The sequence below is a fragment of the Phyllobates terribilis genome, unplaced genomic scaffold, assembly GCF_046119375.1.
Source record: "Phyllobates terribilis strain yellow unplaced genomic scaffold, ASM4611937v1 Scaffold_2__4_contigs__length_985480577, whole genome shotgun sequence".
Classification (NCBI taxonomy): domain Eukaryota; kingdom Metazoa; phylum Chordata; class Amphibia; order Anura; family Dendrobatidae; genus Phyllobates; species Phyllobates terribilis.
This window is the reverse complement of record NW_027362762.1, coordinates 391,200,148-391,216,865: the sequence shown is the minus strand read 5'-3', so window position 1 is coordinate 391,216,865 and position 16,718 is coordinate 391,200,148. Positions and strand designations below refer to the sequence as shown.

At 41.0% G+C, this 16,718-nt stretch overlaps 1 protein-coding gene across 5 annotated transcripts in view; it reads right to left on the bottom strand.

The window, feature by feature from the left end:
• The window catches only part of AFF3 (ALF transcription elongation factor 3), a 563,963-nt gene that overhangs the window by 108,784 nt on the left and 438,461 nt on the right, over positions 1-16,718 (bottom strand). For all 5 annotated transcript variants that reach the window (XM_073664860.1, XM_073664861.1, XM_073664864.1 and 2 more), the window contains one exon: positions 2,902-2,942. In XM_073664860.1, coding sequence (XP_073520961.1) covers positions 2,902-2,942 — 41 coding nt within the window. The remainder of the gene's footprint in view (positions 1-2,901; positions 2,943-16,718) is intronic.

Below are 16,718 nucleotides of genomic sequence, written 5' to 3'. Positions count from 1 at the left end.
CCTAGCAGTTATTTTACCATGAAAGCCTGCTGCACAAAGTCTCCTCTTAACAGTTGTTGTAGAGATGTGTCTGCTGCTAGAACTCTGTGTGGCATTGACCTGGTCTCTAATCTGAGCTGCTGTTAACCTGCGATTTCTGAGGCTGGTGACTCGGATAAACTTATCCTCAGAAGCAGAGGTGACTCTTGGTCTTCCTTTCCTGGAGCGGTCCTCATGTGAGCCAGTTTCTTTGTAGCGCTTGATGGTTTTTGCAACTGCACTTGGGGACACTTTCAAAGTTTTCCCAATTTTTCAGACTGACTGACCTTCATTTCTTAAAGTAATGATGGCCACTCGTTTTTCTTTACTTAGCTGCTTTTTTCTTGCCATAGTACAAATTCTAACAGTCTATTCAGTATGACTATGAGCTGTGTATCCACCGGACTTCTGCACAACACAACTGATGGTCCCAACCCCATTTATAAGGCAAGAAATCCCACTTATTAAACCTGACAGGGCACACCTGTGAAGTGAAAACCATTTCCGGTGACTACCTCTTGAAGCTCATCAAGACAATGCCAAGAGTGTGCAAAGCAGTCATCAAAGCAAAAGGTGGCTACTTTGAAGAACCTAGAATATAAGACATATTTTCAGTTGTTTCACACTTTTTTGTTAAGTATATAATTCCACATGTGTTAATTCATAGTTTTGATGCCTTCAGTGTGAATGTACAATTTTCATAGTCATGAAAAGACAGAAAAATCTTTAAATGAGAAGGTGTGTCCAAACATTTGGTCTGTACTGTATATATATATATATATATATATATATATATATATATATATATATTTATATATATATATATATATAACTTTCCGTTTGCCAGGGGGCGGTGTGCTACCAATGTTTGTCTGTTTAGAACAGCAGCATGGCTGAGCCTCTGGAATGAACCGTGTGCTCTCCGATGCTGCTAGCAGAGGCAGTTGTCCCTCTACATCAGAGGAGTGTAAGGGCAATGAAGCTGGTCAGATCCAGCTTATAATAAAGAGCTTGCAAGAACTCTCCTTAGAAAGGAAACCGGCCACCGCTAATGAGACTGCAGAAATGGCTAGTAACTTAGGCCAAAAGCAGTACTCTATAGAATCAAAAATCTCTCCATTCTTACAAGCACTTTGCAATTTTACTCATTTATGATGAGAAAAACTCCTTAATGTGTACATAATCTGGACTTAAAGGTGTTTTCTATGCACAAAAAAAATATGATCTGTCTGAATATGTAATAAGTCCCCAAAGCACCTGTCAACTTTATTTTTGTTTTCCAGCTCTCCTTTAGCCCTCTACAGTTATCCTTGTGTTTTGTTATTTATTCATATCCTGAACTTCCTGACAGCTCTCCCTCTGTGCTTCTAGACTACATATTGCAAGAGGCAGAGCAGTTTCTGTCACTCAGCTCACACACTCCCGCCCTCAGTGCCCACCTATGACTCCTACAGGGCTACATCTTGAGACTCCTCACACAGTCTCAGGATGGATAAATTGCTGCACACAGTTTTATCTTCCTAAGATTATTTCCACTTCACCTATGTGCTATCCTGACTTTTGCAGTCAGTAATCTTACATGCATTGCCATTGGCTGACTCTATGTACTCCAGGGGAGTAAATTGGCACTCTAGGACACTGAGCACCATCCCCTGTGAATAATGTCACAAGCTTGTAAGATTGCTTGTTATGTGTGAAGCCTGCAATGTGAACTCTCTGCTCTTTCTCCATGTGATACTGGCCCTATGTGCACCCAATCCCCATGACCATTTGATATTAGCACTAAGGTTTCCGAAATCCCACCTAGGAATATGTCAGTCATAGGGAAATAGTAGGCACAGCTCTAGCATCACTTCCATATCGCGTGGCATGCTTTTTCAAACAGTATAATGATAAAAAAAACTTCTGTTTCCGCCCCAATGGGAAAATTACGATTTTATCAAAGGCATATTTAGAACGTTGTTGACATTTACTACAGCATCACGCCGTCAGTTTAGTCATGAAAAATCTTGAAAATGAAAACTTAGGCTGTGTGCCCACGTAGCATTTTTCAAGCGTATATGCTGCGGAATTTCCGCAGCGTAAACGCTTGAAAAACGCATGTATATCCGCACCCCATGGTCCCCAATGGGATTCCGCAAGTTCTATGCACATGCTGCGGATTTTTCCGCAGCGTTTATGCCGCGTTCAAAAATCCGCAGCATGTCATTTAATTTTGCGTTTCCGCAAGCGGAATTGACTTTGTCCAATGCATAAAAAACGCAAGGCAATTCCGCATGTGGAAAACGCGTGATAAACGCGCGAAAAATGCGCGATAAACGCGTGCGGAATTCCGCATGCGTTTTTCCGGGAGAGGACTTGCATTTATGCAGCAGAAATTTTCTGCTTCATAAATGCAACGTGGGCACATAGCCTTATGCAACTTTCTACTTTCTAATATACTTGCATTTCAGTTCCTCGCCATTTTTAAAATGTCTGCTTGCTTTCCGAAAACTGACTTGAAAACTGAAGCAGAATCCCATAAAGGAGAAGGCCTCTCACTATGAGCCGAAACAGAGAGCTGCTGCAAACAGCGGAATGTAATTTTCTACTTTTGCTCTTAAAATCACTGAAATATACATTTGATGTGCTGAATGTATGGGCATTCCAAATAACAGTAATAGGTTGCCACTATTAAAATTAAATTTACTACATTCCACTCTATAAAGATATAAAATTGTTCATTTTCATTAATTGGCTGAATGCTTCTTCTTGGACATGCCCAATAACATTTCAGTAAGTCAGGCTCTCTGCACACAATCGGACTATGACTTATATGCTGCTATAAACTAGTTTCTATGCTTCATGGAGCAATTTATGGTTTACAAAAATGATAAAAGATACCTGTCGTTTTGGAGTCCAATGGCTTGCCCCTGGGTTGCTGGCTGAGAAAAAAACAAAGCAGGAAAATTTAGTTTATGTCCTAAAACAAAGCAGCAACTTCATCATCTGCCTTCCTATTCAAATACTTCAACAGATTGTACCTTTTGATTTATGCAATAAACAAGTACAGGGCAAAAATGACTGGTCTATCTACTGCAGGAGCAAATCTGTCCAGAAGTTATGAAATCTGATCAATCTATTTATCTATCAGGGACATAAAGTACAGTAAAAAAAAAGTAAGTGAACCTTTTGAAATGACACATATTTCTGCATTGATAACTTAAAAATGGGGTCTGATTGTTATGTAACTGAATGAATACTGCACACAAGGTTTTACCACACATTTCTTTTATTGAGCACATTCACTAAATATCCACAGGACAGTGAGAAAATGTAATTATTTAATTCAAAGTGGAGGGCTCACCAGTTTTTACAATAAGAACTGCATAACATAGTAAATAGATTTCTTGGACCTCATGAGGCTGGTGAACTTACTTTGAAAATCCATGTCAGAATAGTTGCATAATCCTTTTAGAAAGTATAAACTCAATCTCCACCCACCTAGGTTGATTGGCGGCTCCTCAGTGTTCATCCTCCCTGCTGCTGAAACCTCACATTATTCAGTACAAGCTATAGCTGCTAGTCAGGCTGTGCAAGCACAGATTGAATGCAAATGGACTCATGACCCCTTTCACTCGTTAGTGCAATAATTTATTACAACGTATTGTCACATTAATAACCAGTAACCAGCATCTATCGACACTATAAAATTGCAATGATATTACATCACTATACTAGTATCCAGCAACCAACAGCTAACAGGTATAGAGGATGCTTTGCAGTGTAGCACCAATAACTGCTGCTGCTGCAGTTTGCTGGGTAGACTTGCACTAAGCATGGTGGAGTTGGGAAAAAATATATTTTAATGTGTAAATAAAGATTATATTTTATCTCATTAGAGCACTCAATTCAGTGATATTGGTTTTATAATTGGTGGACTTCTGAGTACCATAGGTCATTGTATGATAATGTGGTTCCCACTAACCAGTCTTTCTTTACAACAGATTTGTCAGCAACCAGCCAGTGTGTGCCTTTCTTTAGATACCTTGATATTTACGATTCTGTGAGGAGCTGGCCTTTTCCAACATACAAACTTTTTCCAACATGGAGCACCGGTTCCGTCGATCTTATTATTGTGTTTTATTAGAGATTCGCTTGCTGTCTTTTATTAATGTTCTGCTTGCTCATCAGTTTATGTGCACTAATTCCACTTGTTCTAACAGCCACTAGTCCCATTATGTGGATGGGGAAAATAGTCCACAGGAGCCATCAGCAGAGGGGTATCACATGCAGTCCCAGGTGAAAGGCTGCTGGAATAGTCTTCATTCTTTTAGCTAATAGCAAATGTTTAAAGGGGAGGTTGTAAAAACTTCTGCCCACTCAGAGGGATGATCCCAAGAAAAAAAGCCACATGTTTAGTCAGAGTGAGTGGAATGACGTTGAAGGGATAGGATCTAGTCTGAGGACCTGGAGCCCATGGATGGATGGCCTATGGAGTTTAGAGATTGGTTGACAACTGGGCTGGATAAACGCACTACAGTTGTGGGATCTGTCATCTGGATTTGATTAACTTTCTTGTTCAGGACTGTTGCTACTGGATACCTGTGCTTCTATCATTTTAACTGTTGTCTGGAGGAGTGTGGAATTTGAATATAGACTATACTGGCTGGAGATACGAAATCTATGGGCCAACCAAAAGTTGGGAGACAGTGAGTATCGCCTGGTACAAAGGCAGTGGAACTACCGCCCCGGGGACGGGATCTTGTGGACTGAGGGTAATGTATTCTGGCCATTTACCTGGAGTTGTTGTAAAACCTTGGATGTAAGGAATAAAATATTGTTGCATTGTTAACCAGCCTAGGTGATTATTGCAACCCACATCCTCATATCTTCACAAATTCAACGTCCTATTACTGAGAAATACACATTTTCTTAATAAGTAAATGAGCTGTTAAGATCTCTGGGCCGGACACTGATCTCTCTAAGAATCTTCCTCCATAGCCTATTTTAAATAAAAAAGGGAATTACCACTGAGACGTGTAACTCAGGAGAGCAGACTGTCAGTCCTTATATGTCTCGCACTCCCTCTTTCATCTAAAATAAGTTCTGAAGGCAGATTCTCAGGGAGATATATGGCCAGACCATAGATCTTAACAGTTCATTTACATAGTTACATAGTTACATAGTTTATAAGGCCGAAAAAAGACAAGCGTCCATCCAGTTCAGCCTATTTCTTGTGCACTGCAGCTATTCCGCAGCGTTGATCCAGGGGAAGGCAACAAAAAACCATGCGGTATAGGCCAATTTACATCATTGAGGAAAAATTCACTTCCCAACACCAATCTGGCAGTCAGATTAAATCCCTGGATTAATTAACTATCACTAAGCATAAGATGTAATTTTATTGTTCTCAAGAAAGGCGTCCAGGCCTCTCTTGAACTCATTAAGTGAGTTGGACATCACCACTTCCTCTCCCAGAGAGTTCCAGAGTCTCACGGCTCTGACCGTAAAGAATCCCCTTCTATGCTGGTGCAGGAACCTCCTTTCCTCCAGACGCATAGTGTGTCCCCTCGTCTTTGTCACCATCCTTGGTATAAACAGGTCATGGGAGAGATCTCTGTACTGCCCCCTGATGTATTTATACATGTTTAGGAGGTCTCCCCTAAGCCTTCTCTTTTCCAACGTAAATAGGCCTAATTTTGACAACCTCTCTGGGTATTCTAGTCCCTCCATTCCCTTTATTACCTTAGTCGCCCTCCTTTGTACCCTCTCTAGCTCCAATATGTCTTTCCTGAGCACCGGAGCCCAGAACTGTGCACAATATTCTAAGTGCGGCCTTACCAGCGCTTTATACAGAGGAAGAACAATGTTCTCATCATATGCCCCTATTCCTCTTCTGATGCATGCCATGACTCTATTTGCCTTCGCAGCTGCTGCCTGACACTGGGCACTCCAATTTAATTTGCTATTAACCAAGACGCCCAGGTCCTTCTCCATGTCAGATTTCCCCAACGGTTTCCCATTTAATATGTATGGGTGACTGCTGTTTTTCTTTCCCATGTGCATGACCTTACATTTATCGGCATTGAACCCCATTTGCCATTTTTTGGCCCAACTCCCCAATTTATCTAAATCCTCCTGTAGCTGTGCCCTATCCTCATCTGTATTAACTACTTTACAAAGTTTAGTATCATCTGCAAATATTGCTATTTTACTATGCAACCCTTCCACTAGATCATTAATAAATATATTAAATAATATAGGGCCCAAGACAGACCCTTGAGGCACCCCGCTAGTAACCCTGACACACCCTGAGCTTACTCCATTGATAACCACCCTCTGCTTTCTATCACTCAGCCAGCTATTTACGCACGTGCACACATTATCCCTCAGACCAAGCATTCTCATTTTATAAACCAACCTTTTGTTACATATTAAGAAAAACATGGATTTCTCCATCATGAAACAAGAGATCACAGTTATCAAGGTATCATTTTATTCAACTTCCTTTGCCCTAAATGTCCATATAAATGGCTTAGGAGAGTAGACCCTACTGACAGATTCTCTTTAAAGAAGCACCCCCTTCAAAATTTGTATCCTCTTACTATATAGCAGTCATCATATTGTATATCACAATTGCTCATTTCGCCCTTTTACACAGCTAATGCTTCTTTTCCATTAGGTCTATGACATCACATGATTAAAAACTGACTAGCAGAATCCTTCTAAGCTCTATGTAGTAACAGGAATTCTCTTTTCCCTGAATAAGTCATGATTAAAATTACAATTCTGCTCACTGCAAAGTCCCTGGCAAGGGGGAGGTGAAGACCCGGTGGGTCAGGAGCTGAAGAAAGGGATGATTCATGCAGGGAGTGCTTCTTTAACTGACACTTCCAAATTCATCTCATTAAAGGGAATCTGTCAAAAGGTTTTTTTGCTATCTCACCTGAGAGCAGCGTAATGTAGGCAAAGAGAAGCTGAATCCAATGATGTATCACTTAGATTACTGGGTGCAGCAGCTCTGACACAATCAGAGCTTTTATATTTAGAATGAAGGAGAGCTGAGAAAGCTAACCTGGCCTCACCAGGCTCTCCATGTACAAAGTCATAGACAGTAAGGTGCTTATCAAAGGAGGGGGCATTGCTGGACTAATGTAATCCAGCAATGTTAATCTCTTAATCCTTCACAGTTAGTAAACAACAGTGCCCACTTTGACAAGTGACACATCCCTGAATTCTGTGTTTCTGTCCATTTTGGTGGAGTCGGTATAAAATGGACCGACTCCAACTCCTAAAATATATAATAAATTGGGTACAGTAGTTCAATGCAGTTTGTGGGGAATATTCTTTCATAAGAATTTGGGAAAGTTATGACATGTCCTATTCCTGATCTAAGGGTCTAGACTTTTAGCGGAGATGAATCTGTGCTACAGTAAATTTATCACTTATACATGAGCCATGTATGAGGGAGTCGGTGTCATGGAAATTGAGGAGTCGGAGGTTAGGCTTACCAACTCCACAGCCCTGGTTTCAGCCTCTATCTCCTGTTGTCTTCAGATTACATAGCAAAAACCTGCTGACATATTCCCTTTAACTAAACTTTTTGTCATTGCATCTTGGAGAAGCCATTCTCATTGTTTTTTTCTGCACTGTGAATAATTACTGTACTTTCTCAATAAAAGAAATGAAGAGTACAACTGTTTGTGTGTTCTTAGTTTAGTTAGTGTTTGTCTTTATTTGTATGTTTCAATTACAATCAGACTGCATTTTGTTAGTAATCAATATAGAACTATAGATAATTCCAATAAGATCACTTACTTTATTTTAACTAGCGAGCTAGCTGGATTGTAAACTTGCGAGCAGGGCCCTAACTCCTTTTGATATCTGAGTTATGCTTTTTCTGTAATATCTTTATTGTCTGTACAAGTCCTCCCTAAAATTGTAAAATGCTGTGGAATATGTTGGTGCTAGAAAAATAAAAAAATATTATTATTATTAGCTGGCTATTGCCATGAAAATGCTGAAAGCAAAGTATTGACCATGAACTTTAATACGACCAGACAATCTTTTTTTGCAAATATGCCAGTTCATAGGACATACCCAACCAAATTTCTATTCTAATTAGCCTCTGTACCACAGAATCTGCTATGAAGACTTAGCTCAAAGTCAAAAGCATTTACACAGGATATGCTGAAACTAAGAGACAAAAAAAACCTTTATAAACAAGAATGTAAATGGGCTGTGTAAAGGTTACACATATAGTTTGGATAACAGACACTTTTTTCATAGGAAATGATACAGATTACATTGTGTGGTCAAACAGGAAACGCTTATCGGAAAAACTAGTAAGTGATAAGGTGACAATTCCATTGGCTAAGGAAAGTAGCACGATTTAGAGATTGTGATGCAACGGAGACAAAACTATTCTAAAGATATTTAAATGCAAAATATGTATAGAACATTTTTCCACAGAAAAGCTGGATGAGCTCTATTAACATAGCATCCAAAAAGGGAAATGCCGTGAAAGCACAGAAGCAAGGGCATTTTTACTTGGCCATTCTGATAGCTGGTAATTATGGGCATCAGAAGTAGTGCAAGAATGAGAACATATTATGCACAGAGATTGCTGAGATTTAGTGTTTGAAGTAGAGCATGTGAGCTGTTCTTGCATTCATGCTAGGTTATAAACTAGATAGTGTTTTGTAACATTTGAAACAATGATCTTTGACACGTTGGTAGTCCCTCTGCCAGTGATAATGCAAAGTGTTGCAGCCAGGCAAAAAAAAAAAAAATCTGCCTTAAGCACTACCAATAAATATATCAAGCTGGGTGCTAATTATAGCAAAGTAACTTTTACCAATGATATACCAATAAGTGCCTTATAGTATGTGTACCAATTAGCACACAAGCAAAAAGCTAGACTCCTAAGAAGGAATGTTGCAAAACCAGGAAGATATTAAAAAAACATCTTTATTGGTGCTAATAGCATTTTTGGACATAAAAATGAAGACTACAATACAGTACAGCTTTTCAACACACTGGCATGTGAGCGATTTTCTGTGTAAATATGTTTGCTCGCCACATCAGATACATTTTTGTTCCTTTTTTTTAGTTTTATTGCTGCTAGAATGTTACTCTCCAATTTTATATCCAGTAATTTTAGCGGTACCAATAAAGTTTTCATGGTTTAATACTAACCTAGTCTAACACATTACTTTTTAGGGTCAGTGGGTCAATGGAACAGAATGGAATCCTTTTCTAGGAACCCTTTTACAAATATTTGAATTTAAATAGTTAGGGTGGAGGAGCAAAATTTTTACAAAACTCCTAGATGTGCTAACATTTTGTGACTTTTCAAAGAAATTTACGCCAGACTTCTGGCGAAATTGCTTTGGTAAATTCGAGCCTATACTGTATGTCTTGCATTACATTTATTTTGAGTTTCAGACACTTTCTATGTCTCCTCCGTGAAGTGGTGTAGCTTTGTGGAAAAGGAACGCAACCTAATATGTGACATGTCCAAAAAATGTTCCAATATTTAGTGCATTTTAAAATAGTCTAACTTAACTTTAAACTTACATTCCCTGTGGGGCAGACATTAAGGACAATGCTTACAATGCAAATTAAGGGGCTGTAATGGTGAACACTTGGCCATATCAAGGGTGCACAGAAGTTCTTTCATTTGCATATGAAATAAAAGTAATTTCCTCAGCCAATAAAACTAAAATCCTGACCTGTTTGGTGTGTTCTTTGGTTGTCATGATGTTGTTTGAGCCCTAATGTTCTCAAACAAACCTCCGAGGCATTCAGATAACAGCTATAGTTATACTGAAAAGAAATTACACATTATTTAACTTCTGGAGGCAGTTGGCCACTCAGTATTTTAACCGGTTCAGGACCGCCCACTGTACATAAACGTCGGCGCTGCCTGGGCTCTGTGCAGCGCCGACGTTTAAAAACGGTGGGTGGTCCCGCAGCGCTCAGGACCCCCAGGGTCCTGCAAGCGCTGCGGTTCCGGTGCAGAGCGATAGCTCTAACATGTGACATCATGTCCCCATGATGTTAACCTGTTCCTATCTTCTAGATGCCGCGATCCATAGCGATCGTGCATTTAAAAGATAGTGACAGCCGGTGGTCGGTGATCGGGACCCCCACATACCTTAGCAGCGAGGGGATCCCGGTGCTGTGACCTCTGACATCATCGAGACCTGATTGGCTCATCCAGATGAGCCGAGGTCATGTCCAATGAACTCGGCTCACCTCATGCACATCACTGACAGCGTGGGAAAATTCTCCTGCGCTCAATGCTTCAGAAGGAGAATTCTCCCACGCTGGGATGACAAGCTGGATGGCAGCGCTCAGCTGTGATCCAGCCGGTCATCTCAATGCCATCCCAGCGTGGGAGAATTCTCCTGCTCAAGCACTGAGCGCAGGAGAATTCTCCCACGCTGTCAGTGATGTGCATGAGGTGATCTGAGTTCATTGGACATGAGCTCACCTCATGCACGTCACTGACAGCGTGGGAAAATTCTCCTGCGCTCAGCGCTTCAGCAGGAGAATTCTCTCACTCTCACTGCAAGCATTGGACATGACCTCGGCTCATCTTTATGCCGTCACAGCGAGACACTGAGGAGCGCAAGCATGCCTGCGCTTCTCAGTGTCTGCGGCATGGCAAGCTGGATGGCAGCTTTCGGCCTGTCATGTGAATGTAGCAGAGCTGGAGCCATCGTGGGAACCATGGAAAGGTAAGGATGAGGTTGCTTTATTATTTTACTTTTATTGCAGGAGATCGTTGGCTTCAGCTGGAATGGGCGTGACGGTAAGTATGGTTTAATTTAGAACATTAAAGAATTGTGTGTTTATTTCAATTAGAGGACTTTATTCTGGGTGTTTGTGTTTTTTTTTAACTTTGACTATGGGGTTAGTAATGGGGGTGTCTTATAGACGCCTCTCCATTACTAACCTGGGCTTGATGTCAGCAGGCATTATAAGCTGACATCAACCCCAGCCCTATTACCCCACTGCCACCGCTACAGGGCAGTGGGAAGAGCGAGGCTAAGTGCCAGAATTGGCGCATCCTATGGATGCGCCATTTCTGGGGCGGCTGACGGCTGGTGTTTCTAGCCTGGGAGGGAGTCAATATTCATGGCACCCTTCCTGGGCTATTAATATCAGCCCCCAGCTGTCTGCCTAGCCTTTGCTAGGCAGACAGCTAAGGCTGGAGGAGGGACCCCACGTCATTTTTGTGGGGGTCCCCCATTTTAATAGCTAGTAAAGGCTAGGTATTCAGCGGGGGGCTGATATTAGTAGCCTGGGAAGCTCCGTGGGTATTACCCCCTTCCCAGGCTTCAAACATCTGCCCAGCCATCTGCTTAACCTCCGCTAGAGACTAAAATTACGGGGAATCCCACGCCAATTTTTTTTTTAATAAATCCTTTATTTTAACACTAAATGACAAGTACAGTAATCAACACTATCACTGTACTTCTTATATATGTGACTGACATGTTTCTAATCTATGTTTGATGCTCTATTCTTTCTGTTATAAATTGTCGGGTACCGAGGCTGAATTGCCGGCCGGCTTTTTTAAAGAGACGGTGCATGAAAACACTATTATTATTTTTTTTTAATAAATCCTTTAACACTAAATGACAAGTACAGTAAGCAACACTGTCACTGTACTTCTTATATATGTGACTGACATGTTTCTATCTATCTAATCTATGTGTGATGCTTTATTCTTTCTGTTCTAAATTGTCGGGTACTGGTGTATGCCGCTGCTGAATTGCCGGCTTTTCATGTAATACATTCTACATTATTCTTAGCTGTTTTCCTTCATGTAGAATTAAACTACAAGGAAAGAAAGGGTTTATTTTCATTCCGATATTTGTGTCCCATTGACTTGCATTGGTTTCTGGTATCGGAATCGGCGATATCCGATATTTTTTGGGTATCGGTCAGATCCAATCCGATCCGATATTTCCCGATATCGGAAGGTATCGCTCAACACTAGTCCTGATCTCAATCCCATTGAAAATCTTTGAGGTGAGCTGAAATCTGCCATTGGGAAAAAGAACCCTGCAAACATTCAAGAGCTTGAATAAACTGCAAAGGAAGAGTGGGAGAAAATTACAGCTGAAAAGTGCGTAAGCTTATAGATGGCTGCAAGAAAAGTTTGGAGGCTGTCAGCAATGCCAAAGGGTGTGCAACCAAGTATTAATTAGGGGTACCATTATTGCGCACATGTTTTTATTCTGTTTTTTTTCTTTGAAATTGCAACATGAAAGTTGAAAAACAATGTTTTATTGTTGTATTACTTAGGACCACTAATTAAAAAATCCTGAGGATATAACTTTAATACATTTCCATTTATTTCTGAAGATATTGTACATGCTATGAAAAAAATGAAGGGATGCCAATAATGGTGAGCAGCACTGTATCTAGCACAGGCTAGATTGACAAAACATCTGCTGTAATTTGGCTAGTTATACAAAAGTCTCAGGGCTTTATCCCATTATAGCTGAAAAATGTTATTTGTAGAATGCAAATAGACAAGATAAGTCTATAGTTTTGTACAAAATATGCTATTGCCTACAGTTAGGCAGAATTCAGAGATCTGTGTTTCACAGTCTGTATATGTCACGCAAGGTGAGGGAAAGACTAAGTGCAACACGAAGGGAAGAGGGGAAGGAAACCCAAACACTAGGGAAAGGGGGAGTGGCGACCCCTAGGAAGATCTAATATCACCCTGCCTACCCTATCGTCCCTATACAGTATAAGTTCCACACCTATTGCCGAGCAGGAACCTAATCCCTAAATGTTCCTAGAGCTTGACCCTAGATAGGGAGGGGACAGTGTTAGCACTGGTCAAGCCCACTTCAAACTAAAGACAGCAAGGTAGACAAAGGGATAAAATTAGCTTGAGCAGACAACAGAGAGATAACGCCAACCATCCTCCAAGGGCACCAGAGAAGAAACTAGCCAACTGCTAGTGCTCCAAGCCTACACAAAGATACATAGAACCATCACCGGCACCTCTCTGGAGAAACTGAGAGTTTTTAACTACCAAGCAAGGGTGTGTCAATCAGCAGCAGAAGGTGGAGGTAGCTGCTGGGTCCTAAAGGAAGAAGAATATATTCATACTAAAGAGATGAGAGGATCAAGAAGGCGTCTGCAATGCCAATTGCAGTGTCCTTCTGCACCCGGCTCCAGAGTGAATGTCTGTCACTCCTGACACATCCGTGACAGCACATGGACCGTGATGCCCAGGAGGACCAAGACTCTCCTAACCTGAACTACCAGTTTCATACATACAAATGAGGCTGTTAGTTTGGGTCAGGAAATGGGAATGTCTGAATTCAGCCTTGGGCCTAATTCAGATGTCTGCTTTTCACATATGTGTCTCTCACATATAGAACATGTACCCAATATAATCTATGGCGCTGTTCAAATGTACACACCAAGTGTCCAGAAAAAAAATCAGAAAGACATGTTCATTTTTGAGCCAAGTTATAGATCAAAATCACCCATACAAGTTTATGGGTCTGTGAAATTATGGGCAGCAAATGGATGCTATCTGTATACTTGACTGTTTTTAACATTGCAATGGGCAGGAGATGCTTTGCAATTTATTTATTTATTTGAAGAAAATCACTGATGGTAAAAACTGGCACACTGACCAAACACTGATGAGAGTTTGATTAAAAAAAACTGATGAAAATAACAGACATCTAAATGAGGCCTAAGGGTTACCCTGATCCAGAGTTATTACAATTGCACAGTGACTTTATGATAAATGATCTTAAGTCAGTTTTTCCCTCTACATTTTGAAAGATTACTGAGTAGAATGATATTTCAATACAGATAACTGCTTATTTGCAAGGGTGATGTCTCACGTTGGTGCTCGCTACATGACACTGCTGTGCAATTTCCTTTCCAGCTTTAATTTATACATTTATCCAGCAGTTCTCAGCAGCACATACCAATGCTTTGACTTTTATGAATCCCTGTGGATCTTGTGTTCAAGCCATACAGATGAACATGCTCTACACATAACAACCAAGCACAAAGGACTACTTATTCAGTCTTGGCAAACCGAATACAGATTGACTGCCCTGGCTATAAATTTTCACATCATTCCAAACAAGGTAACCGAAGCCAGGAGAGAGAAAAGCTCTTGTCATAGCGTATTAAAAACAAAATATTAGATTATGCTTTCATTTATTTGCACAGGGTTTCAAATGGGTTTCTCTCACTACAGTTAAAGTATTCAATTATATTACAATACAAGAAGGTTTCAAGAGAAAAGTCAATATCACAACAGCCATGCATATGAATGCAAGAGAGTTGAAAACAATTTAGAAAAAAATTGTGCTATAGAGCAATAGATTTATTTGTACTATATCCAATATGCTGAAATAGAGTGTCTCTATACAGTGGGCTGACGCCAGCACCCAGCGATCCTGGACGAGTGTGGGGTCCCTATGTGTCTGTGGGATCACTCAGAACTGTGCACACTGCATGTATGGGGTGCAACCTGCCCAAAGACCATGGGTGCTACTTGTGCTGTGCAGCCGGCACCTGAGTCTAAGTGCTGTGACTGAAGCTAGGACCACTCACAACATGATAACCCTTTAGCTGCCCGTCAGTTGTGACAAGAGCATTTATTAGGTTGAGAATGGGGTCCCCGATGGCGTTATTATGGCAGCTTGTGCTAGATTTCATAGGAGAACAGTAATTTTATAATACACTGCAATATTATTACGGTATTGCAGTATGTTGCACAAACAATTGAAATTATAATTTATATATATATATATAGATATATATATACATATATATATACAGTACAGACCAAACGTTTGGACACACCTTCTTATTTAGAGATTTTTCTGTATCTTCATTACTATGAAAATTGTACATTCACATTGAAGGCATCAAAACTATGAATTAACACATGTTGAATTATATAGTTAACAAAAATATGTCTTATATTCTAGGTTCTTCAAAGTAGCCACCTTTTGCTTTGATGACTGCTTTGCACACTCTTGGCATTCTCTTGATGAGCTTCAAGAGGTAGTCACCGGAAATGGTTTTCCAACAATCTTGAAGGAGTTCCCAGAGATGCTTAGCACTTGTTGTTGGCCCTTTTGCCTTCACTCTGCGGTCCAGCTCACCCCCAAACCATCTCGATTGGGTTCAGGTCTGGTGACTGTGGAGGCCAGTTCATCTGGCGTAGCACCCCATCACTCTCCTTCTTGGTCAAATAGCCCTTACACAGCCTGGAGGTGTGTTTGGGGTCATTGTCCTGTTGAAAAATAAATGATGGTCCAACTAAACGCAAACTGGATGGAATAGCATGCCGCTGCAAGATGCTGTGGTAGCCATGCTGGTTCAGTATGCCTTCAATTTTGAATAAATCCCCAACGGGTGTCACCAGCAAAGCACCCCCACACCATCACACCTCCTCCTCCATGCTTCACGGTGGGAACCAGGCATGTAGAGTCCATCCGTTCACCTTTTCTGCGTCCCACAAAGACATGGTGGTTGGAACCAAAGATCTCAAATTTGGACTCATCAGACCAAAGCACAGATTTCCACTGGTCTAATGTCCATTCCTTGTGTTCTTTAGCCCAAACAAGTCTCTTCTGCTTGTTGCCTGTCCTTAGCAGTGGTTTCCTAGCAGCTATTTTACCATTAAGGCCTGCTGCGCAAAGTCTCCTCTTAACAGTAGTTGTAGAGATGTGTCTGCTGCTAGAACTCTGTGTGGCATTGACCTGGTCTCTAATCTGAGCTGCTGTTAACCTGTGATTTCTGAGGCTGGTGACTCAGATAAACTTATCCTCAGAAGCAGAGGTGACCCTTGGTCTTCCTTTCCTGGGGCGGTCCTCATGTGAGCCAGTTTCTTTGTAGCACTTGATGGTTTTTGCAACTGCACTTGTGGACACTTTCAAAGTTTTACCAATTTTTCGGACATTGTGTTTTGTTTCGAATCCTGAAATTGAAAAATATGCTTAAAAGACTGGATAGGAAGAGTCTTTTAAGCGTCTTTTGAGCAATTTTTCAGACTCCTCAAAAAACTTGATGTCAACATGCCCTTCGAGACCAGATTTTCTAACAAAGCAAGAATGCAAACGCTAGATAAAAAGAGGAAACATGGCCAATAATCCTTATCTCATGGTTCTTGCATGTATAGAGAGCGGTATACTTGGTGATCTATTATTATGCAGTAGAGATGAGCGGTGTTCGAATCGAACTGCTCGCCAATCTCAAATTCGAGCTGTTTTGGGCGGTGTTCGAGCTGTTCGGCGAACCCGAACGATTTTAAAAAAATTTGGCCGTTCGAGGTTATGTTCAATAACTGTTCGTGCACCAAAATCATAACTTGATTTTTTCTCAGTAATGCTGAAAATTAATGTTAATACGCAGTTTGAGTGTACAGCGGGGCGGGGGGAGGGGCAGGGGATGGATCTCTGCAGGAATAATGAAGATCTCCATTTTTTTTTTCTCTTTCCCGCATTTACAGTGGGGAGGTGCAGTCTGTCAGCCTATCAGCAGTGCACACACGGAGCGAACTGCTTTTTTTCACACAAGCAAGGGCATGTGTCATTGGCAGTGTATGTCACATGTCCTTGCCCTATAAGACCCAGCCATTTTCCCCATCGCCACCATTTTCTCACTGCTGCAGCTGCGTGTTAGACAGCACCGCTGTTGCTGTG